The 26,419-nt window shown below is 40.6% G+C and overlaps 3 protein-coding genes across 12 annotated transcripts in view; all 3 read left to right on the top strand.

The window, feature by feature from the left end:
* LOC143020709 (uncharacterized) overlaps window positions 1–9,723 on the top strand; it is a 17,485-nt gene extending 7,762 nt beyond the window's left edge. Inside the window, exons 2-5 of one of the 6 annotated variants that reach the window (XM_076177381.1) lie at window positions 3,677–3,774; window positions 5,313–5,392; window positions 7,139–7,301; window positions 7,392–9,723. In XM_076177381.1, coding sequence (XP_076033496.1) covers window positions 7,401–8,369 — 969 coding nt within the window. In that variant the 5' untranslated portion in view covers window positions 3,677–3,774; window positions 5,313–5,392; window positions 7,139–7,301; window positions 7,392–7,400 and the 3' untranslated portion in view covers window positions 8,370–9,723. Of the gene's footprint in view, window positions 1–3,676; window positions 3,775–3,806; window positions 4,153–5,312; window positions 5,444–7,138; window positions 7,302–7,391 lie in introns of those variants that run through there. The other 5 variants (XM_076177382.1, XM_076177383.1, XM_076177379.1 and 2 more) reach the window with 5 other exon arrangements.
* Window positions 354–812, top strand: LOC143020512 (uncharacterized). Its single transcript, XM_076176941.1, has one exon. The coding sequence runs from the start codon at window positions 354–356 to the stop codon at window positions 810–812; it is 459 nt and encodes a 152-aa protein (XP_076033056.1).
* A 9,017-nt stretch (window positions 9,724–18,740) lies between the features above and the next one.
* Window positions 18,741–26,419, top strand: part of LOC143020710 (uncharacterized) — a 42,310-nt gene continuing 34,631 nt past the window's right edge. Inside the window, exons 1-2 of one of the 5 annotated variants that reach the window (XM_076177390.1) lie at window positions 18,741–19,365; window positions 19,489–19,656. In XM_076177390.1, the coding sequence (XP_076033505.1) occupies window positions 19,602–19,656 (55 nt within the window). In that variant the 5' untranslated portion in view covers window positions 18,741–19,365; window positions 19,489–19,601. The other 4 variants (XM_076177387.1, XM_076177385.1, XM_076177389.1 and 1 more) reach the window with 4 other exon arrangements.

The raw sequence follows: 26,419 nt of genomic DNA, 5'->3' as shown, positions 1-26,419 counted from the left end.
CCTGTTTTCTATTAAGCTACTAAGTATTTCAGCGGCTTTGACCCATCGTTTTTCACTCATATTTCCGAAATAACCATTCACATCAGCATGATATATTAGCACAGTCTATTTCACACCCTGCTCTAATTTTTTACGTTATAGAGTATTCACAAGTGTATTTAATTACAGCGTTTACTCTTGATATTAAGTGGGTCGTAGCCCGACACCCGTGAAGTAAATCGAACAAGTGAAGTTGTGACGTCATCACAAACTACCTCTTTGTGGTAGTAGCAGGTGACACAGATGAGGGATTCATTGACGAATCATTTCTGTGCTACCCTGCCAAGAACAAAACAGGAGAATACCATGGTGAAATGAACAGCGCCCTATTCATTCGCTGGCTGACGTCACAGCTTTGGCCGGCGCTCGTTGAGCCATCGGTGCTGGTGCTTGACAACGCACCCTACCACAGTCAGCTGACCGCGGAGACCCGTTGCCCCACCACTGCTACAAGAAAAGCGGAGATCGTGAAATGGTTGGAGTGCCGCAGCCTACCATTCCCACCACATGCTACGTGCCCTGAGTTGCTACTGATCTGCAAGGAGAACCGGCCCGAGCCATGCTACACGGTTGACGAAATTATCCGATCATGGGGTCATGAGGTCATCCGTTTGCCACCAGCTCATCCAGAATTAAACGCCATCGAACAAGTGTGGGGCTGCATGAAGCAACACGTGCGTTCAACGTTGCAGCGGTTCACTCGGGTAGACCTGCAAGCGCGGCTCCAGGAGGCAAAGCTTATCGCAACCAGGGAGGTGTGGGCGGGTGTGTGAGAAGGTCCAGATCGTTCGAAGAAGAGTACTGGTCATCGAACAACATACATGAAAGTGTGGAACCCGTCATCATCACCATGGACAGCGATGACGAGGATGAACTGTTTATCCATAGTGGTATGGAATGAAATAAAATGCATGTCCAGTTATTATCATAATTTCCCTGTCCATCATATGTATAAACTTGTTATTGAATTCCCTTTCCGGGTGCATGGTATTCAATTATCATTACATGTTTTTTTTTTTTTTTTTTTTTTTTAGAGAGTGAGAGAGAGAGAGAGGAGGGAGGAAATGGGGAGGAAGGAGGGAAGGGGAGGAGGATGGGGAGGAAGGAGGGAAGGGGAGGAGGATGGGATACACGAGGTAGTTTGTGATGACGTTACAACTTCACTTGTTCGATTTACTTCACTGGTGTCGGCTGCGAGACATTTGATGTCAAGAGTAAACGCCGTAAATAAATATACTTGTGAATGCACTATAACGTAAAAAATTAGGGCAGGGTGTGAATTAAGCTGTGCTAATATATTATGCTGATGAGAATGGTTATTTCGGAAATATGAGGGAAAAACGATGGGTCAAAGCCGCTGAAATACTTAGTAGTTCTCCTTACACGTTTTGGACACGTCACCGATACCAACCACAATTTGCTAATGTTCAAACTTTTTTTTCGCTCCCTTTGAACCAAATGTTTCGTTTTTAGTTACTTAGAAAAGTGTTTCTGGAATGTACTATTATTTGTTTGAGTGGCTTTCATTATTAAAATTTAGTACTAAGAGAAATTTTGTTTTCCTGAACAATGCTAAGAAGTATGTGCAAGAATCATTTCACATGAACAAAAGATGGAGTAGGGCTGTGCGGGTCTACTGGAAGCAAAAAGGGGGCGTCAGGTAAGACAGTTTGGGAACCACTGCTCTAGGCAATTACGAAAATAATGTCCACCGTAATGAATTCGGTGCTTAGGGATAAAGTGAATGACGAACGCAATACGATTCAGCTAAGATAAATCTGAACAGTAACATGTAACTTTGACACTATTTCATTCCATACACACCATTGAAAAATATGGTTTGAAAACGAGGACATTAATTCTTCTTAGTGGGGGAGGTGACCAAGTATAATTTTGCCTTGACTACGCGGTGGGAAAACAAGGCAAGCGAGACCTCTAGCCTTCCTTGTTTATCCCCATTCTTTCACAACATACCAGGGAACACTGTTGCAGTATTCTTGTCTCTTGGCTGAAGCTGAAATTGACTTGGTGTTGTTCCCCAGCTATGAAAGAGCTTTGTGACTGTGATCCGTTAGGGAGTCATTAAAGTCTCAAAACACTACGTAACAATTATTCTGTCAATGCGCCATACTAGTCTTTAATCTCAGACCTCAAGGTAGAATCGTTGTTGATTTTCTTTCTCACCGTTGACACAAAAGTGGCTAAAACCTTGAGTCGGTATCATACCAGAGTTAAGTTGTTTGTAAATGTTTCTTGATGACCAAAGAGTAGTCAGAACACAATGGCGGTGACGACTAACCTTATATCCTCATTGAGAATCAGGCTAGTCATAGCCAAATGTGGTTCTACGAAACAATCTTTCTCTGTATAGAGGGTCTCCATCAGCTGAGGTATATCAGCTGGCGGCAGCCAGAAGTGGTTGGGCTGAATAAAAGCGTCTGGCGGAAGATAAAACAAGTGTATAAATCAGTAGCATTGAAAGGTAGGCCTGACAGACCACCCATCACGAACACAAGTCACATTTCTATCAGTCCATGTATTCTGTGAGGTTCTGCGTAGCTCAAGAATAATAATCTAGTGTAGAGTGTATATGTAAAGGGTTTTGTAAAAGAATGCTTCACTTAATTCGCACGATCGCTGAAGGTTGGCTAGGAAGGTGTTCTACTGAATACTGACATAAGATCCATGAAAACGCTTGGGGTGTCTATACACTAAGGGGTTGCTGTATGCTGTCTTAAACTGATCCCCGAAAGGTGATGAGACGGGTAATTTTGGACTTGAGTCTGGAATGAACAACACACCACAGTGGGTCCCGCTTTCTCCAAGGCGTGCTCCCACATTCCCCCCTGAGTGCTGGAAGCTCAAGTCTTTGGAAAAAGTACAAAGGAGAGCCACAAAACTGATTCCAAATATAAAAAATAAATCATACGACAATCGACTAAAACATATGAATCTGTTTTCCCTAAAAAAAGCGTAGACTCAGAGGTGACTTGATACAGGTATTTAAGATTCTAAAGGGGATTGACAACATCAGAAGTGACCAAATTCTTACACCGAATGATAATCCGACAAGAAACAATGGTCTCAAACTGTCAGGAAATAGATTTAATTTGGAAGTGGGTAGAAACAAGCTCAACATCCGTGTAGTTAGTGAATAGAATAAACTTCCTGTAGAGGCAGTGCAATGTAGTTCAGTTCGAAGCTTTAAGATTTGTTTAGATAAACATTTAAGCAAGATGCTGTAATGACTGCCATTTATTTTATATTGTTTGATTATATGTTTGTTATTATTTGTCTATTTATTATTTGCTTGATTTCCATTTATTATTATTTATTTTGTCAGTTTATTATTTACTATTTACTTGTTTACTTATCATTTAACTATACCTATGTATCATTTATTTTATCTATTATTACTTATAATTTTTATTTTAATTCATCTATTTTCTATCATATATATATATATTTTCGCATCCGACCTAGTTATGGACCAAAAGGTCTCCTGTCGGCATGTCGGCTGCCTTTGTAATCCCTTGTAACCTCAAAGTATTTTGCATGCCAGTCAACACTGAAACTGTAGGATGCCCCCGACAAATACTATTAAAAATCTAAACGATCTCCTTCGCTATGCTTCCAGTATTGCTCTACCAAGTCCACCGGTGTGTCCTCAGTCTCTGGAATCAGGACCAACAGTCATCAACTTTCTGGATTTGGCCAAATTCGGAAGGATCAATGGTGCTAGTAACTTGAATGAAGTTAGAGTATATATTGCAATAATAGAGATGAGACCCAGAATATTCATCGACCTAACCAGCACCAAATGCTCATCAATCAAAGTAACCCTGGCTGTAGTCGCCGGCGTAGTAGGTGCACAACTACACCCCTGGTGAATGTGGTCCTGATAACTAGACTCTCGCTGCTGATCCCATCAATGCCCTAGGTCCTCACCTCATAGGGAGCCAATATATCCATTGCAAGCCTCTTGAGCTTCGCCTATAAAGAGGGTAGTTGACCATCCTAGCACCCAAGCGCCCGCTGGAAGTTCACTGCAGGCCTGGATCGATAAGTCCTTGCCTCGTTTGCATCGCCCTGGTCACCTGCATAGCAGATTTGGTGGGTTTCATAGGGGCAGGTTGCAAATTCACCCCCGCCAGCAGAGCCATGTCTAAGATATAACATTCATAACAAATATAATCGCCCTTTCATAATTCCATCCACGACGAAGTCGAACGAGAGTATACACAGCGGGGGACAGCTACGGGCCTTGCCGTGTTGGCCCAGGCGGTAGCTGTTTGGCTCGAGGGGGGTTGTCAGACTCAAACTTTCAATGCGAATTGTCTCCAGGTTATCTCGAATAACCATTTTGGATCATTTTGTGATTTTAGTCGTCTATATGAAGTTGGAGGAACCCCACCCGCAGTAGCGCAAGAAAGACGAGGTGGAATCGTATCGCGTAATATCAAAACGCTTTCACATATGAATGGTATTGACAAGGGTAATGCAAGCAAGGTCATCATACTAAGACAGCAGGGTAGGACTCTTAGTAATGGATCCAAATTTGACAAATTTAGGTAGCCTATAAGGGAATAGACAAAATTTGGTTTATCAATTAAGTGGTTAACGAATGGAATAGACTTAATAACCATGTAGTGAGCGCTGAAACTATCGGTTATTTTAAGATAAGATTAGATAACTTTATGAATTGGGATGATAGGTGGTAAAGGGCATGAAACTGTCTAGTAAAGACCTTGTGGTCTCTTGCAGTCCCTGTTATTCTTATGAAAGAAGGCAAAGGGATAAAATTGTTAATGGTATTTAGTAAAGATTATTGGTGTTATATCATCAGAATTATTAGGCCTAACCAACCTTAGCCTAAGACACCTCAATCTACTTCACATTACCTAACCACCTAACGAAATCCGATTCAACCAACTGGTTGTTTTTTCCCCTATGATTTTCCTATTTCCAATGAATATTCTATATTCTGTTTTTCTTATCCTCCATCGATTTTCAGTTTTTGCTTCTGGGTCGAAAGTTTGAGTCAAGTGATAAGTACAATAACAGGCATCGGTGCTTGTCACAGAAAAAATGGCGGGTGAGGGGAGAGATCAAATTGGGACTTGTGTGAAGTAGAACATATCAATTTCAGAATTATAGTGTGTTCCAGGTATACTTAATTCATTGCAGATTGTGACTGGTTAATAAGTATGTACTTAAATTTATTGATTTGTGTATGTGTGCATTGACACATGTACTTATTCGTGTTTTTACAGGACAGAGGTATATAGGATCCTGTCTCCAGCACCATGATCTATCTGGACATCTTTTATACTTTGAGCATACCTTGTTTCAGGTACCACTCTACCTTATGTAGTTCTGTTAAGGAAATTGTACGCAATATCTGGTAAGCGCAGCTATACTAATGTTTTTTGTATTTCATGCACTTTTATAATATGCTAATTCACTTTGAAAATACGAAAAATCTCTGGTGTTTTTTAAGGTTCTCGATTATATCTTTGTGTATAAAATGTTAGCTCCAATTTTGAAATGTATATTGTGTTCATTAATGTCAAAAGTTATTCAATGAATCAGTGCAAGGCGTAAATGTATAGTTTTATCAGGAGAGATTAGTCATTAGAAATGAACTACAAAGGTGTACGTAATTGGCCCTGATACCGTCTGTGTTTATTTGTATTCTTCTGTGAAAATTATGGTTAACAAATTCAAAGATTAACGGTCGAGAACTTACCAGTCACAGTTTTCAACCTAGTTGGGTTCTCAAACAGTGGTAATTGAAATCTGAAGATTAAGGCTTTGCCTTTGAACTTGCTTTGACGTTTCTAGTTTTGACGTCCGTTAGGAACCAGAGCTCTGGGACAGTATTCGGCGCGTCTCCTACGAGTTCGAAAGGCTCAAAAGGCCACGGGTCATTATTGACTTTATAAGTAAATTCTCAGAAGTTCAATCCCCGATTTATTAAACCAAAATTTATTACATTAAAGTAGATTTAACAAGCAAATAAAAGAGGAAGGGAATTAAATCTTATCTTATTCAAAGTTACGATATGCGCGGTTCGAAGCTTCAGGAAATGCTTCCGTTAAGAAAGATAGAAACAACTACACCTTGAGGGAAAGTTTCCCGAACGAAGAGGTAGGCACTAAAAAAATATTCCCAATGCTTTGATAAACTTATTTAGTATATTTGGAATGCCGACAGAAACTCAACCAGATAGGGTTAGCAATTTTGTGAACTATTTATTTTGGGGCAGTGATCCAGGCATCTGGAATCAAGCAGGTTGTGTTCCCGGGCCGGGGTTTATGTCGTCAGAAGAGTTTGCCCACCCCCACCCCCAACCCCGGATGCCCGCCGCGACGCTGGCCCGCCATTTCTTTGCCACAACAAGACGGTCCTCCTCCTCCTCCTCCTCCTCCTCCTACAGCTCGAAGCTTCCTGACCACGGTCGCTCGCTATTCCTCCACTCCTTCTCGCTACAACTCCTCTGCCAACGGGTCATGGGAGTATATACAGATCATATAATACAACATGTTTCCGACATGAGAGTATATACAGATCACATAATACATAAACATAATATTTCCGACGACGCACATAAAACAACGCATACATAGGAGGCACATACGCACATAAAAACAACTTAATATAGATATTTTCTCCTATGAATTTAGCTAGTTTTTCTTGGTAGGAAGCGCTCACATTCCGACGCCAATCCCCGCATTTCCCCCCGAGCTTCCGAGCACTCACCCTCCCCATTCGAAATACAGTAGTTCTGGGTAACACCAATCGACTTGCCCTAAAGCCTCGTTTACACGGGGCAAGTTGAGAGGCAAGTCAGATGTGCAAGTTACTTGAACTGAAGAGGAAAGCGAGCAAGTACATTTTCGTGTCAGCCAAGTCAGAGACAAGTGGTCTGTGTAAACATGTACTTTCAACTTGCCCCGTGTGAATGAGGCTTTATCATGAATTGTGTGGGCGTCTCCTTTGTCTCTCCACCGGTAACAAGTCTAGACTGAGTGCCTCTGGTTTGATACGTAGCCATTCCAGTGATGTCCCATGATTATCTTTATCCATTTACCACCAGAGACATCGAGACGCCCAACTGAAATCATCGACCGGAGTCCATGCCTCACATCCGTGCACTAAGCCTAAGGCAGGAGAGAGCACATGTTATTTGGGGAGTTAAGAAAAAAAACTAAAAACTACTTTGTGATCCCCCCATCTTATTCCACTGGGAAAATAAGCAGGTACAGTATATAAATAAGACAATGAACTGGTTGGTTAATGGACCGACGAATGTATACGTCAACTGATTCCGATTTCTCTCTTCCGCACAGAAATCACCCATGACACGTGGGGTTCCCCCAGGGCTCCTCTCCCCCCAGGACACTGCACTGGTGCGAGATCGGCCCAAGTCTGGGGGCGTCAGTCCGTACAGATTTCTGAGAGAGGACCCTACTACTCCCGTAACTCCAAACCTTTTCCTGCCGTTCTTGAGCCCAGAAGACCTCGACCTCAGCAACCTGCGGATCTGTCATGGCCATCCATTGCTTTCACCCTCGGCCCCGCCTCTCCCTCACTACGGCAGGAGCCACTTTGCGCGCCCTCACGCAATCAGCTCGCCGGTCCGCCGCCCACCACACCTTCGCAAGGGCAGTCCGCAGATCCCTCGATCGTCAGTTCCTGGCGGCGATGGTGCGAAGGATCTCCAGGGCGGCGTCCGGAAGGATCTCCCCTTCGACGGGCAGCCGATCCTCGGTGACGACGACGACGACGACGACGACGACGGCCACAGACAACCATTCCCTCACCACGGCAGACCGTCGTCGTCGTCGTCTGTCCAAAGCGGCGAGCCATCCCTTCTCCAGGGGGAAGAGCAGGTTCTTCTTCACCAGGGCGGACCGAAGGGTCTTGGCGAAGAAAACCCGCCGGTCCATTTACACGGCCGTCCGCCGGGCTCTGGCCACAGCGGCCCGTCGCTCGTATGCCACGGTGGCCCGCTGCACCTCCACCCCGGATGCCCGCCGCGGGCTCGCGACGCTGGCCCGCCATTTCTTCGCCACAGCAGGACGGTCCTCTTCCTCGTCCGCCAATTCAGCTCGACGCTTCCTGACCACGGTCGCTCGCTGCTCAACCTCTACACCTTCGCGCTATACCCTCTCTGCCGTCACGCGTCAAACCCTCGACACTGCCTCTCGGCACTTGGAGACGCGAGCCGAGTCCGCGGGTCGAGCTCTCGCCCAACGGATCCTTGCCACGCCGATCCGCAGCAGTACCTCCAGCAGGCAACAGAAGAAGTACTCTCACCACACTAAGTACACACATCCCTCCAGCGACAGGGATATCTCCGCACTCCACAAACACCAGATCCGCCGTCTCCGGCAACATCGAGTCCAGGGAGTTTCCTAAAATCATCTCACCCTTTAGTGGATTCATCTTGTCTCTTAGGAACGCCTTGCTTCTCTCTGGTGACGTCATGTCGCCATATTATGACGTCATGTCGCTGTCCAGAAGGCGAACAGAGCTCCTCGGGAAGCTCTGTTGTATTGACACAGCTCGTCCAGCCACATTTATTTCAGTGGGGAAACATATCCATCGTTACATCCAGTCTATCACAAAGAAGGAATACATAACGACGGCTCTTAACTGATCACAGGGTATAACTTTATTTCGCAAGCCACTGCACAACATATGAAAGTTATGTATTTCATACAATACACTGAAATAAAAAGACAACAGGTCCAACACAAATATACAGGTCAGTGAGATTCCTGATCAAAATAGTTTCTTTTTTTCTAGAAGCAACTATTTGCACTGTTATGGAACCAAAGAATTATTTGTAATAAACTTATTTTTGTCATAATCATGTGATATGATTAAAGGTAACTTGCTATAAATGATTTGGCCTCTTCTTTCACCATGTGGAGAAAAATTGTCTTCATAACTGTGAAAACCAAAGAAAATCTACAAAAGAAAACACTATGGGTTTTCTTGTATTTAGAACATTCTATTTTAGATGAATTTATATTCCTTATTCGCAGGAAATTGTTAATGTAACTGAAATATAACTGATGTAAATATAAGACACTTTGATGTAAACTTATACTAAAATGTACATACATATACCAAAAGCTTTTTCCCCCTTGCAAGGGAGGTAGCCAAATAACAAAGGCATAAAATCCACTCCCACCCGTTCCATCCCCACATACTCCACTCCTATTTGGGGATGGAATGAGTGGGACTAGTTTGGGTTAAAATAAAAATAATAGTTTCTAGATCACAGGTACAGAAGATATATTCATTTTCACACAATCTCTGGACTCCGTGACAAGCCATCGCAACTACTCACTTTCTGCCAACATTCTTCATAAAAAGTGAGAAAGCTAATGACAAATTTTGCTTACGTCTATTCTGATAGTATTGACCAATCGTCAAAGACACAGGGCAAACCTAAACATAAAAAGCCTTTTTAGTAAGAAACTTAGCCTAGACATATTCTAAGAGTAAAAGATCACATCCTGATAAAAACAGGTTATCCATAAGATAGGTGCTGTTATTTTCTGGTGAATGAAGAAATAAGGGAAATAATAAACGAAACAAAATGAAAAGTATGAAGAAACCAGAACAAGGAATCGAAAGGAACTTTGAATACTGCACAGGGAATTTAATACCTTTGGAATTAAGTAATTTTTTATCTGAAATAATGGACCATTGCAGGGAAAGGATAATGAAAGAAATGAAGAAAACCTCTTTCATCGTGTTTCTGTACAATTACGAACAAAATAATCAAATAGATAAGTAAATGAACGAATACATACATACATATACCGAAGGCTTTTTCCCCCTTACAAGGGAGGTAGCCAAAAAACAGGCATAAAATACACTCCCACCCATTCCATCCCCACATACTCCACTCTCATCCAGCCCCCTCCCTCTCTCTTATCTTGGCTCCTTCTGGATGACGGGTCATCCCTGCATCTCGCCCACTGTTCTGGGTCCCAAGCCGTGTCGCAAGACACAGCATGGCCGTGGAAGGTTGGTGAGATGAACACAGGGAACTGTTAGGGATTTCTAACGTTTCGTCCTCACCAGGATTTCTTCAGAGTACATACATTTGAAAAAAATCAACACATTATATACCCACCGAAGATTTCCGCATTCCACCACGGTCAACCTCACTCCTCCTTCCCCTTCCGCGAAGTATTAAGCAGCTTGCCGTTCGTGTTAATTTAATAAAACCATTGCGGTGGTTTGGATGGGAAGTGATGTATGCTGCTTCAGGTGTTTTTTTTTTTTTTTTTTTTTTTTTCTTGGGAAATCCTTTCTGTCCCAGTCCGGTAGATGACCATGACTGTCTACATGGACCACTGACGGTTTTGATGTTCGGTAGGCCCTGACGTCATTTCTGTGCTCATTTGTCCGCTTTTTAATACTTCTGCTGGTTTCTCCGATGAGCTACTACGGACGATAAGCGCCCCCCAAACTTAGAGGCATTATATATCAAAGAGTTGAGCCCAAATTTAAATATACAAGCAAAGGACCTTAGGGCACTCCCAAGCATGCAAATAACAACCACTAACTGAAGCACGCAACAAACCCAGTTATGAGACAACAACAACCATAAACCCAAGTATGGGACAAAACGCCACAAAACCAAGCATGCGACATTTCGTCACAACCCGAAGTCGGAGCCTCTCACATGCATACGACAAACCACCACTGCCCGAACTACCCGGTACCCTCTTCCAGTTGGCCAGTAATATCTCCCAGTAGTCCGGTAATTTCTCCCAGTTAAGAGCAAGTATGAAAACAAACATATAAAATGTACTATCATTACTCCATTTTTCGGAACATTCTTTCCAAACCACAAAAAATATCCCAAGCTACTAAAGGGTCTTGTACCTGATATCGCGATCTAGCTATAATGAATACCTATAGTGAACAAGTCCATAGTAAGACACATGTAAAATACTTTTAAGAAAATAATAAGCGCATAACTAGCCATCACCTTCAATGAGGTATAAGAGAAACATTCCTGGCCATATATATATATTATATATATATGCGCGCGCGCGCGCGTGTGTGTGTGTGCGTGTGTGTGTGTGTATTCACTTGGTCTTTGGATCACGTGTTGGACTCGTGATCGACAGCTATTTCCCTCCCGGAAGAGAGCTCAGAGCTCGTAGGTCCGATCTATGGGTAATGCTATGACCTTACACACACACACACACACACACACACACACACACACACAACTCCCCGCCCACGAGAGTCAGAGTAACGACCCGAAGCGCAGCGGTACCGAAATAATTTCGGCCCTGGGCAGGATTCGAACCAAGTACTACGAGCACCACCATGCTAGCAGTTCAGCACTCTACCAACTGCGCCACCGAGTGTGTGTGTGTGTGTGTGTGTGTGTGTGTGTGTGTGTGTGTGTGCGTGTGTACGTTAGATTTTACTCTGGTGTTTCCTACCCGCCCTCCAAACATGTTACAATTATCGTGTTTTGAATCCGGCCTGCCGCGATACAAGTCAAGGGTTCACGTTTCCGATGCAGAGTTCATAAGCATTCAGCATAGGTGACTGTAGCCTTAGTACGAATTTCATTATTACCATTATTATTACTGTCATTATTATTATTATTATTATTATTATTATTATTATTATTATTATTATTATTATTATTATTATTATTATTATTATTATTATTATTATTATTATTATTATTATTATTATTATTATTATTATTATTATTATTATTATTTCGAGAAAAAAACCCTGACCTAATTCTTTCTATCTGCCGAGCAAGAAAGGCCTGCAATGTTTAATTGGATCCTTAGACAAGGTAGCGATGAGGCTCAGCAGGCGCCCACTATCACATAGATCAAGGGTGTCGCCATTACGAAGGCCTGATCGATGGTAATGGCCGACCATAGCAGGATTTACGAGTACTACTACTTCGCCCGTCTATATGGCTCCTGGAAGAAGGGCAGGGTATATATTCCACAGTAGGCATATCTAACTGGGTCACACATGATAACAGTTACCCATTACAATCAATTGAAATCATTTGATCAAATTTATAGCATACTAATGTTTTAAGAACATTCATGAATACAAAACAAGGAGTAGTCAAACAAAATTAAATGCAACATATATTTGCAGTTTGCAGCAATATAAAATACATTGTACAAAAATTACAATATTTTAAAACTGAAAATTGATTTGCATTTGTCCTGAATGTTGACACCTTTTTACTAACAATATTTGGTATGGCTGAAATGTCAGTGTCGTTTTTACTTTGATAAGAGATGACAATTTCATGAAAGAAAATAACTTCACACATATAGCTAGATTCTAACTATAACATAATCTTTGTGGCAAATTTTCTGATTTTTTTTTTTTTTTTTAGAAAGGTATGAAAGGAAACCAGCCATTCTCATTTCGAGATATTTTGCTCCGAGTGTAGAATTAGACTGCATTTCTATTTGCACGTCTTCTTCTGCCTTAGCAACATCAAAGGCGAATGGTACTGAAGAAAGCTAAGTCTAGGTTCATTAGTGGTATTGTTTTTCAGCTCTAATTCGCAATCAGGAAAATCAAATAAATTTTCATTTGACAACTGTCACCCTACAACAGAATAACGAGTTTGTTTTTACCTTGTAATTTCATATTATGGTCAGTTAATTGCGCAATAATATCCACAGAAAAGGTAAGAATATTGGAACCAACTTTCGTCTTTTACTTCATCCGTGTTTTGACCTTTCATCTTCAAAAACATACAATATTTCTTGTCTCAAAAATAGAATATATTCAGCACTTTGCGACAAGACAACCAAAGGACTTCTGTGTGGCTATCCAGATTATCAAGCAACTGGTTGAACTGACGGTGTTTGGAAGTGCGTATTCTGACGCAGTTCACTCTGTTTGTGATAAAGCTAAGCACATGATCCAATTTCAGAATCTTTGAGCATAAAATTCTCTGATTAATAATACAGAGAAAATGTACAAATGAAGAACCTGGATGAGAGTATTCTACGAGTACTTTTGTTTGTAACTTTTGTTTGCCAACCATGTCACACAGTCACTGATAATTATAATTCAAAACCTGATTGACTTTGTTGCAGTGTTGGGATCAGTTGAATCAATTCTTCATAAATATCCGATTCACTGTCACAAGCCCTGATAAAGACTGCAAGCCGTGCTATTCCAGTGATGTCGACAGTCAACAGTTACAGTAGCAATAGAAATTTGAGGTAACCTTAAACTGTTGTTTCAAATTACCTGCCATTTCATCATCAAGTTCAGCAAGGGTATTCCTGGTTAATTAAATATCTTTGAATAAGTGTAATTTCTCTGGACATACAACTTCAGTTGTTTTTCCAAGGCATTGTTTTACGAAATTTTCTTCATCCGGCTGAGTTCATAGGTTGCAGTAACGGTAGCGATATTTTCTAGGGCTGTTACTCCTTTCAAATTAACCTTTAATTAATTTTTTTTAAAACACCCACTAAGTCTTCATAGCTCTCGTAAGATTTATTGCTTATCTCAAAATGTATTTTTTTAAATGTAGTCTTTTGGCAAATTAAACAATTTATCTTTCCATTCATTGTTGGGCAAAATTGCTGTAATTCCCATTTTTCTTGAAACAATCGTCCCACTTCATTCAGTTTCCTTTTTCTCTTGGCTGGCTGAGTATTAGTTATTTCAAAAGCAAAAAGCTTTATGTTTACAGCTGTTAATGTATAAGAAACTGTTATTTTCTGAAATTGTATATAATGTACAAATGTTGTAAATTTCATTAGTACTAAGTTTAGCATTAATACATAAATACAGCAAAATTATAATATATATACATATATATATATATATATATATATATATATACACATGTATATATATATACATAAACATATATATATGTATAATATATATATATATATATATATATATATATATATATATATATATATACATACAAATATATATATATATACGAGAAATTCGCTAGTGGACAGCGACATTAATCAGATAATTTTATGACCGTCGCGCAAGGGAAGAGTATGGCGGCAGTCATGGGGCCTCTTGTCGTCATGTACAGCGCAGGTTCGAGTCCTTGCGCGACGGTCATAAAATTATCTTTATGTATGTATATATATATATGTGTATATGTATATATATATATATATATATATATATATATATATATATATATATATATATATATATATATATATATTCGTGAGATTGAGATTTTTTCATTAAATGTCTCGGACAGAAACGATTGGCGTCGAATGAATTGTTAAAGAAAAAGTAACGAACCGCGTGCTCGAATATTACCGGGAAACCGCAAAAGAACTGAAATATACGTTAAACAGTTATTTTCCAAGACATATAGATGCAACCATTTTGTCGCTTGATTTCTTAAGAAGTAGATTATAATATAAAAATTTCCTCACAGGAAATATCATGATAGTGAATTTGATATACAGAAGTCGTCGTACATAGCCTCGCTCGGGGACAGCCGCACACAAAGGGACTAGCCTCACACGGGGCGACATATTACTCTTCTCATGCAAATATTGTCACTGGGCTTTAGGGAGTGGGGTTGGGGGAGGGTATATCGTAGCAATCTGTACAAATTCTGTGAGGCCAGATGTCTAATGATAAACACTGAGCTCGAGGGACATGCCAACACTAACATCATCACAATGAGAATATGTTATGACAACGCACATGCAGACTAGAACGAGTAGAACCACGCACACACACACACACACACACACACGGACTTACAAGCTGGCGAATTGGACTTATTTTTTCGAATCGCGCACACCTCTGTATATATATATATATATATATATATATATATATATATATATATATATATATACATATATATATATATATATATATATATATATATATATATATACATACATATATACATATGTTGTGAAGATATAATTGTAACTATTCGAATGCTGGTATGTTCGTCATTTAAACTGACTCATTTCTTGAACCATCAAATACACATAATATATGTCCTGTATAGCAGATGGAGTCTTCTATTATACATACACGACCACGCGGGTTAAAATTAGATAAATAAATTAACCAATCAATCAATAAAAACTAAATTATCTCCTGTTTTGGCCAATTTGTACATGGAACCCTCTGAGTGTATTTTATCAAGAATCTTCACCCTCCTGACCCCTTCTGACCCCGCACTCCTGCCCTCACCTCTGACCTCAAACCCCTACCCCTTCTGACCTTACACCCCTCTTCCTTCTGACCCCGCCCTGAGTGACGGAACGTTGCCTGTCTTCTACCCATGTTCCTGTTTCTCTTCCATCTCAGCCGTATTTAAGTCTCAAACAAATCTTGTATCTTGTACTTTTTGAAGAGAGCTATAGCTATTAGCTGAAATATAGGAGTTCAACTTTCTTTAGTTTCTTTTTTAATTCCGACTGTGTGTTCTTCGTGCATATTGCACACACACACACACACACACACACACACACACACACACACACACACACACACACACACACACACACACACACACACACACACACACACACACACACACACACACACACACACACACACACACACACATACACACACACATAAGGGCATGGTTCATTAAATGTCACGCTACAAAATCCTCTGATAGGGGCGAGTTTAGCGAGGTTGAACCGAATATATATATATATATATATATATATATATATATATATATATATATATATATATATATATATATATATATATATCAGTCTGCCATCCTGAGTGTCGATTGCTGAACAAAGGCCTCCTTCATAGCATTGCATGCCTCGCACGACTGCGCCAACATCTACCACGTCACTCCTGCGAACTTCTCTATCTCGTCTCTCCACCTTCTATCTGATCTCCCTCTTCCACGCTTCTTATCTCGTGGCATCTACTCAGTAACACACTCCATCGCTCACCAGTTATTCACGCCAATTTACCTGCCCAATTCCACTTCCTCTCTTTTACCAGTCTCCATAATATCTTTCCAGTCTCTTCTCCCATCCAACTTGCTCTCTCTCAGACTCTCAGTGATATCCCCACCAATGATCTTTCCATTCTCCTCTGTGCATTCTTAGTTTTGTCTTGTGTGTATTTGTGTTTGTGTGTGTGTGTATGTATGGACGAAATAAAACGTTCAAATAAAAACATAAATAACTATATATGCATTCACAACATACGTCTCAGCTGATAAGCTTCGTAAATAAAATTCTTTACTCAGAATAATTATATATATATTAATCACGAAGAACCCACAGTCGGAATGAAGGGAAATTTTAGAAGAAAGTGTAACTTCTATATTTCGGCCAATAGCTATAGCACTCTTCAGGAAAGCACTTTGTATGAAGAATGAAGGGACTCACAGTTCCCTTGTTTACAGGAGAATTCATACACTAGATGTCCTCCCCAATTCAGGCCAAAACATCAAATTATTCTACAAATCCCACATGACTACAGAGTACAAAACTGAAGAGAAAATCATCAGGCAAATCATCAAACGTCATGTCAAACCTGCCAATCCTGTCGACCGGGTGGACTTCGTCATCTACTACAAAAACAAGAAAACTTCGAATTTCTACTAAAGAATAACCCTTCCCCCGCTCCTTCTGAGTTGCAACGCAGCCATCTAGTGTATGAATTCTCCTGTAAACAAGGGAACTGTGAGTCCCTTCATTCTTCATACATAGGATACTGCACTACTAAACTCTCTAGAAGAATTACATTACACTTACAAAATGGTACACCTAAGACACACACAGAATCTCACCACAACACTATTCTTACCAGACAGACCATGGCTGAAAACACTAAAATCATAGGACAGGCTCAAGATACAAGACGGCTACAGATCCTCCAGGCCCTCCTCATTCAAGCCAACATGCCCACCATGAACCTTCAGTCACAGGAATTCATGGTCATACCGTCCGCCAGGAGAGATGTGCTTCGCCCGAAGCCTAATACGCGACTGATGACCTCTACTCCCTGACGCATCGTTCCAAGCCTCTGATTGGCTGACCCATATACGGCGTTCTGTTCTCCCATAGGTTCCCTCACACCACAATTTCCTATTGGTTCTCTTTATGTTCACTATGATCCTCTCCTTTACTATATAAGTCTATGTATTCTGACCTTTTGTCATTGCTTTTGAAAATGTACATAGTGTACGAAACGTCAAGCTCCAGTAAAACGCTACTCTTCTCCCTTCTGAGTTTGAATCATGTCCTTTGGACCTGCGATAGCAAACTTACCTCCTGAAGCCAAGTCTATAGTTAAGACGTATTGAAACTACACAAGAAGATCATCAATGCATCAATTGATATATATATATATATATATACACCAACGGCTTTTTCCCCATTACAAGAAGGGTAGCCAAAGTCGAACGATATAAGTTCACTCCCACCCATTTTACCCATTTTATCCCCACATACTCCTCTTCCATTCACCACCTCTCACTCACTCCTATCCCATACTGTATATCTGCAAAACCTCCCACAGTGCCTTCTTATCTACCCTGTCATAAGTCTTTTCCAAACCCATAAAGGCCCAAAAAACATCCTCACCTTTTCCTAATGGTTTCTCATATATCTGTAAAAAAAAAAAAAAAAAAAAAAAAAAAAAAAAAAAAAAAAAAAAAAAAAAAAAAAAAAAAAAAAAAAAAAAAAAAAAAAATCCACGCAACCCCTACCTGTCCTAAACCCACATTCTTCCTACCCAATTACTCCCTCTCTTTCTCTCCTGATCCTCTCAATCAAACATTCCCATAAGCCTTCCCAGCTACACTCAACAAACTGATCCGACCCCTCTGAAACTACTACACTCACACTTGTCCTCTTTTCCCTTGTAAAGTGGAACTATACAGGCACTCCTCCTGTCCTCTGACACGCTAACCTCTCTAAGACATATATTAAACAACCTCATCAGCTAGTCCACCATCACTGTACCTCTCTTTTTTAGAGACCGCATGACACCCATCCAACCCAGATGCCTTAATGCTCTCATCATTCTAATAAATGTTTTCACCTCATTCCCCCGTTTTCCTCATTCAACACTGTCATTTTATTAGTGCTTCCCACTGCAACTACATTTCCTTCCCTATCTTCCTTCACATTTAGCAACTCCCTAAGATACTCTGCCCATCTTCCTCTTACTGCCGTCTCTTCCATTATCATCTTTCCATCTGCAACTTTTACCTTTTCTTCTCTAGATGATTCCCCCTTTCTCTCTAATTTCTTTCCAAAACATCTTCCATACTTTTATATATGTATATATATATATATATATATATATATATATATATATATATATATATATATATATATATGCGTCTGTGTGTGTGTGTGTGTGTGTGTATGTGTGTGTGTATTCTGAGGGGGCATGCAAGCCCTCGGTATTTGCTACGTCGACCATGCCCTCATGTCTAGAAGGTCACCGTAACAACAAAGCCATACACCAACACTTTGCTCATGCTGGTGATAAGAAGCCGCCCTTAGAAGTCCACCATAATGACAATTATGGACGTTTAATTAATAATTGCTGAAGCTGTGAACATCGCTCTACAAAAGCCTACAACCTTCAGGCAGCATCGGATTATGTCCTCCCCTCAATAAAAAAAAAAAAAAAAAAAACGACGGGACATGAAACCACAAGCGAGTTCGAATCCCAGCGTGGGATTTCGTCCAGGCTGACTTTTCGTGTCTTGTTAGACGGGGCAGGTTCCACGCCGCACCTATCTCGGCCTTATATACCCTTGTATGATTCTATGTAATATTTTACCCTGAAGATGACCATATGGAATTGCTGAAACAGCTGTCGGTATAAATGGATCACCATTCTGAAGAGTTTGAACTGAAGAAAAACAAAATATACAGAGAAATCTTCTCTTAAATTCATTGACGCCACTTGTGCTTTAGCATTCAACAGGAATACACCCACATACCCCATACACCTGTACATACATATCTATCTATTTATATATATTCGTAAATATGATCAAAATGCGTATAACCCTACGGCGTGGCCTCGCTGTTTCCGGTCACTGTTCACAGAAGCTCTAGTCTTCTTTACGTTTGGACCAGGGCAACACCCTGCTCTTGTCTTTCATAAGTGAATCCTTGATAATCTACCGTTCCTTAGTTCGTTCCTAGTACTACGTGACCCCAAAATGGACAGCGTGTCGTTGACAGTTTGCATTTGAGTGGCAATGAAAATTCTCAACGAATTACGTGCCGACTACATTCTTTGGAAGTAAAAAATGTAATCGTGGAGTGGTGATATAAGAAAGAAAAACGAATCAGATTATCTGATGATAACAATAGTGTGGGTGGTTATAAGAAATTATATAATAACGGGATGGATAATGTCGAATCTGGTTTTCAGATTATCTTCGTCGGTTGATGAACTAAGAACTGCTACCTGGCCTGAGAACTGCTACCTGGTCTAAGAACTGCTACGTGGTCTAAGAACTGCTACCTGAGAAGACTGTTGCAACCATGAAAGCTATGTTGATTTTTATCCTGCTGATAGCTTGTATTTACGTCTCTAAAGGTAAATTATTTTCCGTCACATATATCTGAGAATAAATAAATATGCAAGTGAAAAAATAAGTGGGTATTTTCCATCAACAAAAGAAAAGATTAATGGTGAATTAAGTGCGCTGAACACAATGCATTTTTGCTACTTATTCGAAATATTTATATTTACATGGGTATATATTGTGTAACATTGTTGATAGTGACCACCAGGTTAGAAACCATGAAGATAACGCGTAATCGAACGCACTTGGGATGACTAAACATTCTACAGTAAACATTTTCATAACAAATTTGCCTTATAATTTCACCCAAGGATTTCCCCTGATAAATAATAATACTATAAATAATGATGATGATGACAATAATAATTATATTGATAATACTAACAGTAATAATTATTACTTATAACACATACATACGAGTATACCATGGGATTTTCCTTCTTACAAAGGAGGTAGCCAAATTCAAGACATACATCCACTCTCACCCATTTCATCCCCACACACTCCACTTCCACCCCTCCCTCCCTCTTTTCTTGGCTCCTCCGGGATGATGGGTCATCCCTGCATCTCGCCCACTGTCCTGGTCCAGAAGCAATGTAGCAAGACACAGCACATCCACGGTATGGCCACTTCATTTAACCGGCGACTGCCCCCCCTCTCCCCTCATGCAGAAAAAGAGAAGAGAAGAAATTCCTTCGGGCTGCGTCAAAATATCATTCACACATACTCCCCTTCCCCCACTCACTCCCTTCCATGCATCACAGCATCATCCACACACAACCATTCTTCACTCACCCCTATCTTCTGTTTTCTCCCTTCCTTCCTCAACAGACATTTTCCTCTTTCCCAATGCCCCTTTCACCCCATCAATACATCCCATCCTTGGTCACCCCCTCATGTTCACTCCCCCCACCTCTGCCTTCCACACCTTTTTTAATAACCTTTCTTCACTTATTCTTTCCATATGTCCAAACCATCGCAATACTCTTTCATCAACCCTACCTCACAACTCCCTTTCCACCCCCGCTCTCATCACCTCGTTTCTCACCCTATCCAGCCTTGCAACCCCTACTGTATATCTCTGACATTTCATCTCAAACACATTTAAACTCTTCATCTCTTATGTTCCATGTTTCTGCCCCATACAGTGCTGTCGGCACAATCACCCCTTCAAACGATCTTCTCTTACCATCCATTCCCAAATTTCTTTTTCTCATTACACTTTTTTAATCCCCCAAGGCATTTGCTTCTGTCATTCTACATTTTACTTCCACCCCCACTCCTCCCTTTCCCATCACATTCGCACCCAAGTATCTAAAACTATCCACTTCCCCCAGTCTTTCTCCCTTAATTCTCACTTCCAATTTGCTGCCATCCTCTCCCCCTGTACATCTCATCACCTCACTTTTACCCACATTTATCTTCAACTTCCTTCTTTTGCACACCTTCCCAAACTCTATCACTAACTTCCTAAACCCCTCCTCTGATCCTGCTAAAGGCGCAGTGTCGTTAGCAAACAGCAACTGGCTTATCTCCCATTTTTTTCTATTTTCTTTAACCATCTCCAATCCCCGACTCATTGCCCATGCAATTATCTCTCGCACCACCCCATCTATGTATAAAATGAGCAGCCATAGCAATATGACACATCCCTGGCGAAATCCCACCTTTACCTCAAACCACTCACCTTCTCCATTCCTAATTCCAACACAGGCTCTACTTCTCTTATAAAAACTCTTGACTTCTCTTAACAGCTTTCCTCCTATCCCATATATTTGCAATATATCCCAGTACCTTCCTGTATACCCTGTCATGAGCCTTTTCCAAATCTATAAAGGCCCAAAAATATCCTTACCTTTTCCTAGTTTTCTCATACATCTGCCTCACCACAAAAATCTGATCCAATCAACCTCTACCTAAATCCACACCGTTCATCACCAATTACTCTCTCTGTTCCTCTCCTAATCTTCTCAGTGAAAACCCTCCCATAAGCCTTCCCAACCACACTAAGAAACTGATCCATCTGAAACTACTACACTCACAATTATCCCCTTTTCCTTTGTAAAGTGGAACTATACAGGCAATCCTCCAGTTCTTCGGCACTGTACCCTTTTTAGACAAACATTAAACAACCTCAGTAGCCAGTCCGGCTCCAGGACAGTTTCCTCCGAGGACAATTTCCCCCGTTGTTAATTGCCCCTTAGGACAATTACCCCTTAATGTCAATTTCCCCGTTGACAATTGAAAAAATACTACAAATACAAAGTTAATTTTATTCAGAACTTTATAAAGTCAAAGAGTAAAAATACACTTCTTTGAAAAGAAAAAAATAAGCTTAGTTTTATTTAAAAAGTTAGATTATACAGAATTCCTTATATCTGCGTTGTTCGTAGTCAAAATACAACACCATGTGCTAAAACCTTTTGCTTGACATACATATAACCTTCAAACACTAATTTGTCACATCCTTTTTCACTTTTAATGAACTGCATGCTTATGGGTTGTGAAAAAAAAAGTCCCAAATTCACCAGGAATAAACCCCTTTACAATGGAATGAGTCTAACAGTGAATCCCTGATGCGATGAAGCATAAGCTTAAATACTGTTCACTGGGAGGGTAAGTTCTTCTCAAATTCTTCCAATGGAATACTCAGATACTACATACCTCATGTGACATCGCGTACACGCCTTGCTGGTGTAGTGATAACACACTCCCAGGTAATTCAGCGATCGCAGTTCGGTTCCCACCCAAGGATGAAAAAGCACCACAGCACTGTAAGCCGGCACCCAGCTGATGGGCAAGAAAAAATGTGTATAATTGTGTATCTACCTAATGTTTGGGGTTGGAGCAAAGTTCATGGAGCCTCATCTCTTTTCCTCTGTATATCAAACCTTACCTTGAATTAGTTTATGGCGTTAGCTTGGGTTACATTTGCAGCCAATTTATTACACATATAAACACATCTATGTGGAAAATTATACACCCCAATAGTCCAGGCACAAAATTGGGCAAAGTTTCGCATGCAGCTTCGAGAATACTGGCTTAGGTTCCTGATGATCCCTTTTAGTGGTATTGCTTATTAGATCTCTATTTTATTCCACGCCACTGTCATATCACTTGTTCCGCCTTTTCATATATTTTTATTGTTTCGGCCATACCTTTTCCCATTTCTATTTCCACTCCACTGCAATGTTTTTGTACTAATGACATTACTCCTCCATTTTTTTCCTTGTCACTTCTCTATATTTTACATTCACCTTCACCTATTTGAGTTTCAGAGCTTTCCTTTTATTTGAGACATTATGTCTCTGTTAGGCTGGTTGAAGGCAAACTCTAATGGAGAGAATGTGCTTATTCAGAAATGAAAGTTGGGCGCCAATCATAACATAGGGTTCGCTCCAAGTGCGAGAAAAGGGGGGGGTGGAGATGGGGAGGAAGGTGACGATTGTGGGTTTCAAGTCACATCCCAATTTGGTCTGCTAGCGGGGGCGGCAAAACTAATCCATCATCCCTCAATAAGTTCAAACAAAAAGTTTGAATATATATATATATATATATATATAATCATGATAAGGATAAGGATAATAATAATAATAATAATAATACATATACCGAGGACTTTTCCCTCTTACAAGGGAGAAATCCAAAGTCAAAAGGCATAATTCCACTTCCGCCCACTTTACTCTCATTCACCACTCCTCCCTCCCTCTCATCTTGGCTCCTCCTGGATGAAGGGTCATCCCTACATCTCGCCCAGCGCCCTGGGCCTGAAACAAAGTAAGACAGCACATGCTCCTTTTACCCCATCCATACATCTCATCCTTGGTCACCCCCTCATGTTCACTCCTTCCACACCTCTTTTACAAATCTTTCTTAACTCATTCCTTCCATGTGTCCAAACCACCCCGATATTCCTTCATCGACCCTATCTCCCAACTCCTTTTCCAACCCCATTCTCCTCCTCACCTCCTCATTTCTCACTCTATCTAGCCTACTAACCCCTATCATACTTCTCAGGCATTTCGTCTCAAACACGTTTAAACTCTTCATCTCTTATGTTCCGTGTTTCTGTCCCATACAGTGCTGTTGACTCAATCACTCCTTCATACAGTCTCCTCTTACCATCCATTCCCAAATGTCTATTTCTCATTACACTTTTAAATCCCCATTCATGTATAAATTGAACAGCCAAGGTGACATAACAAAACCCTAGCAAGGTCTCACCTTTATCTCAAACCACTCACTCTCTCCATTTCTAATTCTAACACAGGCTCTACTACTCTTGTAAAAACTCTTGACTGCTCATAACAGCTTTCCTTCTATCCCATATATCTGCAATACCACCCACAGTGCCTTCCAAATCCATAAAGGCCCAAAAATATCCTTGCCTTTCTCACATATCTACCGTACCACAAAAATCTGATCCATGCAACCCCTATCTGTTCTAAACCCACATTGTTCCTCACCAATTCCTCCCTTTGTTCCTCTCCTATTCCTCTCAATCAAAACCCTCCCATGAGCCTTCCCAACTACACTCAACAAATTGATCCCTCTGAAAATACTACACTCACATTTGTCCCCTTTTCCCTTGTAAAGTGGATCTATACAGGCACTCCTCCAGTACTCTACACTCTTTTAGACAGACATCAGATAACCTCACCAGCCAGTTCACCATCACTGTACCTCCCATTTTTAGACACTGCATGATACTCATCCAACCCAGGTACTGTACCGGCTCTCATTTTAATAACAGCTTTCACCTCATCTTTCCTTATTTCTCCTCTATTTTCCTCATTCATCACTCATTTTCTTAGTGCTTCCCACTGCAACTACCTTTCCTTCCTTACCCTCCTTCACATATAGCAACTGCCTTCTCTTCCATTATCATCTCTCAATCTGCACCTTTTATGTTTTCTTCTCTATTTGATTTGCCTTCTCTTCCTCTGTTGATTTCCTTCGAAAACTTTTTTTTATTACTTTAAAAAAATTCTGTCATACTTTCTCACATCTGCTCTCCTTTATCTTATGCTTTACTTCTCTTCTCATTTTTGTACCTCTCATATGATTCTGTCATCCTATTTTGTAACTAATCTGTGAATGCTCATTTCTTCTCTTCTACAACCTTCTCTGCTTTATCATACCCCCACTCACTACCCTTCCTTCCATTTCTTCCTATCCTCCTTGTTCCACACACCATATCTGCACACCTTGCGACTCTCCTTGAAACATCCCTATTCCCTCTCCACTCCTAATCCTACTCTATCCTTCACTCCCTCCCACTCTTCTCTAAGCTTCTTCTTGTTCTCCTTCTCCTTTTCTTTCTTATTCAAGCAGTTCACTCTAAGCACCTCCCTACATTCTATCCTTTTCTTCTTTCTCCATCTATCCTCCACTCTCAACTTACCCTCCACCAAAAAATAATCTGATATTCCCCCAATATCTCCCCCAAAAACATGTACATCCGAAAATCTTCCTATTCTTCCCCTGGTTACCACTATATAGTCCATTAAAGCCCTATCTACCACCTCTCCACCTAGTCCCACTTTACACAGGAAAAGGGGATAAGTGTGAGTGTAGTACTTTCAGAGGGATTAGTTTGTTGAGTGTAGTTGGGAAGGCTTATGGGAGGGTTTTGATTGAGAGGATTAGGAGAGGAACAATGGGAGTAATTCGTAAGGAACAGTGTGGGTTTCGGACAGGTTGGGGTTTGATGGATCAGATTTTTGTGGTAAGGCAGATATATGAGACAGCTTTAGGAAAAGATATGTTTTTTGGGACTTTATGAATTTGGAAAAGGCTTATGATAGGGTAGACAGGAAGACACTGTGGGAGGTATTGCAGATATATGAGATAGAAGGAAAGCTGTTAAGAGCAGTCATGATTTTTTATGAGAGTAGTGGAGCCTGTGTTAGAATTAGAACTGGAGAAAGCGACTGGTTTAAGGTGAAGGTGGGGCTGCGTCAGAGATGTGTCATGTCGCCATGGCTCTTCAATATGTAGGATGGGGTGGTGCAAGAGGTGAATGCAAGGGTAATGGGCCAGGGATTGGAGATGGTTAAAGAAAAGGGAGAAAAGTGGGAGATGAGCCAGTTGTTGTATTTACCTAGTTGTATTATATGGGAAGAGAGCTATGCTCCTGGTGACCCGTCTTTGTATCTCTCAGCATCAAGTTTCTTCTTAAAATCTTGAATAGTGTTTGCACACACAGTTTCATTGTCTAATTTGTTCCAAGTATCTATCACTCTGTGTGGGAAGCTGTTCCTTTTCAGATCTCTTCTGTAACTATCCCTTTTTAGTTTCTTTTTGTGTCCTCTTGTTTTACCATTATCCCATATTAACAAGTCATTCTTATCTAAGACTTCCATTCCTTTCATTATTCTATAGATAGTCAGCAAGTCTCCTCTTTCCCTTCTTTGTTCCAAAGTTGGGAATTCTAGTTTGGACAGTCTTTGCTCATATGTCAGTTCGGAAAGAGTTGGTGCTAGTTTTGTTGTTGCTCTTTGTATTCTTTCTAATTTTTTTATATTCTTTTTGGTATGCTGATGACACTGTGCTTTTGGCATGATCAGAGAAGGGGTTAAGGAAGTTAGTGATGGAGTTTGGGAAAGTGCATAAGAGTAGTTGAGCCTGTGTTAGAATTAGAAATGGAGAAAGCGAGTGGTTTGAGGTAAAGGTGGGACTTTGCCAGGGATGTTATGTTGCCTTGGCTGTTCAATCTATATATAGATAGGGTGGTGCAAGAGGTAGCTGCAAGGGTGATGGGTCGGGGATTGG

The sequence above is a fragment of the Oratosquilla oratoria genome, chromosome 40 (genome assembly GCF_046742065.1).
Source record: "Oratosquilla oratoria isolate Oo_2021 chromosome 40, ASM4674206v1, whole genome shotgun sequence".
In the NCBI taxonomy this organism is placed as follows: Eukaryota; Metazoa; Arthropoda; class Malacostraca; order Stomatopoda; family Squillidae; genus Oratosquilla; species Oratosquilla oratoria.
Note: the sequence above shows the minus strand (reverse complement) of the source record. Positions and strands in the feature narration are given on the sequence as shown.

Coding starts and splice junctions, on each gene's coding strand:
- LOC143020512 (XM_076176941.1), top strand. CDS start 354: ATGAACAGCGCCCTATTCATTCGCTGGCTGACGTCACAGCTTTGGCCG.